Raw genomic sequence first — 1876 nt, 5'->3', positions numbered from 1 at the left:
CCTCTGGAGATCACCCAGTGCCACCCCAGGGGCAGCTGGAGCAGGTGACAGGGGTGTGTTTGGGATGTCTCCAGAGAGGGAGACTCCACAGCCTCCCTGCTCACCTCTCAAGGGCTCTGCCGCCCCCACGGAGATAATTTCTCCCTCACACTGAGGTGGAAGTTGTGGCTCAGTTTAGGGCCGTTGCTTTAGGGCCCCATCTCCACTCCCAGCAGGAGGGAACAAACCCTGGGCAGCCCCAGTGCCCCGTTCCCCGTGCCAGGGCTCACCTTTGCTGCCGGTGATGACGGGGATGTTGCGGGGGCGGGAGCGGCAGTCGAAGATGATGGGCTTCTGCACCCAGGGGATCAGGAAGTGGGTCCCTTCCCCCACCACCACGTCCTGCACCCCTCGGAACCGGTCGAAGATCACGGCCCTGTGTCCTGCATCCACTGGGGAGGGAAAAGGCACGTCAGGGAATCCCAAAAACCACCCCCCGGGAACGGGCTGGGCTCCCCACGGAGCAGCTCCCTGACAGCTTCTGGAGAAGGGACCTCCCAGCCCTCCTGACTGTGCAATGCTCGAGGTACAAACCAGCCCAGCAAGGCCTGGGGGCTCTTTTTATTTGGCAGTAAAAGCCCACAGAAGGCAAAACACTGACAAAAGCATAAAATAAAGTGGCCTGAAGCGCCCAGCTCGTCCCACTCACCGTTGTACAGAGCAGAATTCACGACTCCACCTGCAACAGCCAAACCCAGGCCGAGCTTCCCGATGCTCTCAAACACCTTCGCAGCCATTTCACCCCTGCAGCTCCAGCCCCCGTTGGAATTCCCTCCTGCAAACACCCCCCCGGGACCGTCAAAACCTCGCCCAGCAAGGTCGGGGGGGTGTCCATGGAGCTGGGGATCGACCCCTTCCCAAAACCCCAGCAGCTCCTTCTCCCCCACCAGACACCTCAACCCTTGGGGTCCCCCCAGCCCCGGGGGTCTCCTCCCCTCGCGACCCCTCCTGGGCTCGGACCCCGCAGCACCCCGGGCACCCCCCCAAGCCCACTCCCTGCTCCCCCCATCCCCTCCTTACCCCTCCACTCCCACCCCGACCCCTCTCCCGCACCCCGGACCCCCCTCCCGCCTCCCCCTCCCCGTTCCCTCCTAGGCCGCTCGCCCCCAGGACGAGCGCCCCGTGAGTCAAGGCCTCGCTCTCTCGCTCCCTCCCGCCCTCAGGCCGCGGCTCGGCTCGCTCTGGGCTCCCCCCCGGCCCCGGCAACCCCCGGGACCCTGCGGGACCCCCGGACCCACCACCGCCCTCCCGCCCCGCCGCTCCCCTGACCTCCACATGAGGCCGCGGCCGCCCGCCCCCAGCGCGCCTGCGCGCCGCGCCAACACGCCCGCTGCTCATTGGCTCGTGCTTCCCGGGGCATTCTGGGATGTGTAGCTCTAGGCAGAGCTGACGGCAGGGAGTGCCTACAGCTCCCGACGTGCACCGCGGCACTTCGATGGCTGAGCAAGGCCGCGCGCTATTGGCTGGAGCTGCGCGCAAGGGCTCTTGGGAGATGTAGTCCCGAGGCGGGAGGGCACGTGGGGACCGCACCGGGGACAGGGGGGTACGGGGACAGGAGTGAGGGGGACAGGGATGAGGGGGACAGGGGTGAGGGGGACAGGGGTGAGGGGGACAGGGGGGAGGGGGACAGGGGTGAGGGGGACAGGGGTGAGGGGGACAGGGGTGAGGGGGACAGGGGTGAGGGGACGGAGGAGCGGCCAGAACGAGCAGGGAGGGTGGGCGGTCTCTCCAGACAGGGAAACATCCCAAACACACCTGTATCGTCTCCTCCAGGTGACCCTGCCCTGGATATCTCCAGAGGGCCCTTCCAACCCCAGCCCCTCTGGGATTCTGTGCA

The 1876-nt window shown here is 67.0% G+C and overlaps 1 protein-coding gene across 2 annotated transcripts; it reads right to left on the bottom strand.

Annotated features, from left to right (window-relative positions):
- Positions 1–159: 159 nt before the first annotated feature.
- On the bottom strand, positions 160–1398 carry LOC113942317 (prohibitin-like). Of its 2 annotated transcripts, none has more exons than XM_027633450.1 (3): positions 1278–1398; positions 689–814; positions 160–431 (listed from the first exon to the last, which is right to left on the bottom strand). In XM_027633450.1, exons 1-3 carry the CDS (start codon positions 1375–1377, stop codon positions 175–177), a joined length of 483 nt encoding a protein of 160 aa, XP_027489251.1. In that variant the 5' UTR covers positions 1378–1398; the 3' UTR covers positions 160–174. The 2 variants fall into 2 exon arrangements, with proteins under 2 accessions (XP_027489251.1, XP_027489252.1); XM_027633451.1 differs by having other exon boundaries at positions 1309–1354.
- Between the last annotated feature and the right edge of the window lie 478 nt (positions 1399–1876).

The sequence above is a fragment of the Corapipo altera genome, unplaced genomic scaffold, assembly GCF_003945725.1.
Source record: "Corapipo altera isolate COAL_440 unplaced genomic scaffold, ASM394572v1 78820, whole genome shotgun sequence".
NCBI classification, from domain to species: Eukaryota; Metazoa; Chordata; class Aves; order Passeriformes; family Pipridae; genus Corapipo; species Corapipo altera.
This window is presented reverse-complemented; position numbering and strand designations above follow the sequence as displayed.

What these genes read in the sequence shown, in the direction of transcription:
- LOC113942317 (XM_027633450.1), bottom strand. Translation starts at nt 1,377, where the DNA reads ATGAGCAGCGGGCGTGTTGGCGCGGCGCGCAGGCGCGCTGGGGGCGGG. An exon ending in GGCGGGGCGGGAGGGCGGTG is followed by an intron (nt 815 to 1,277) that starts GTGGGTCCGGGG and finishes GGGTGTTTGCAG; the next exon opens with GAGGGAATTCCAACGGGGGC. An exon ending in GAATTCTGCTCTGTACAACG is followed by an intron (nt 432 to 688) that starts GTGAGTGGGACG and finishes TTCCCTCCCCAG; the next exon opens with TGGATGCAGGACACAGGGCC.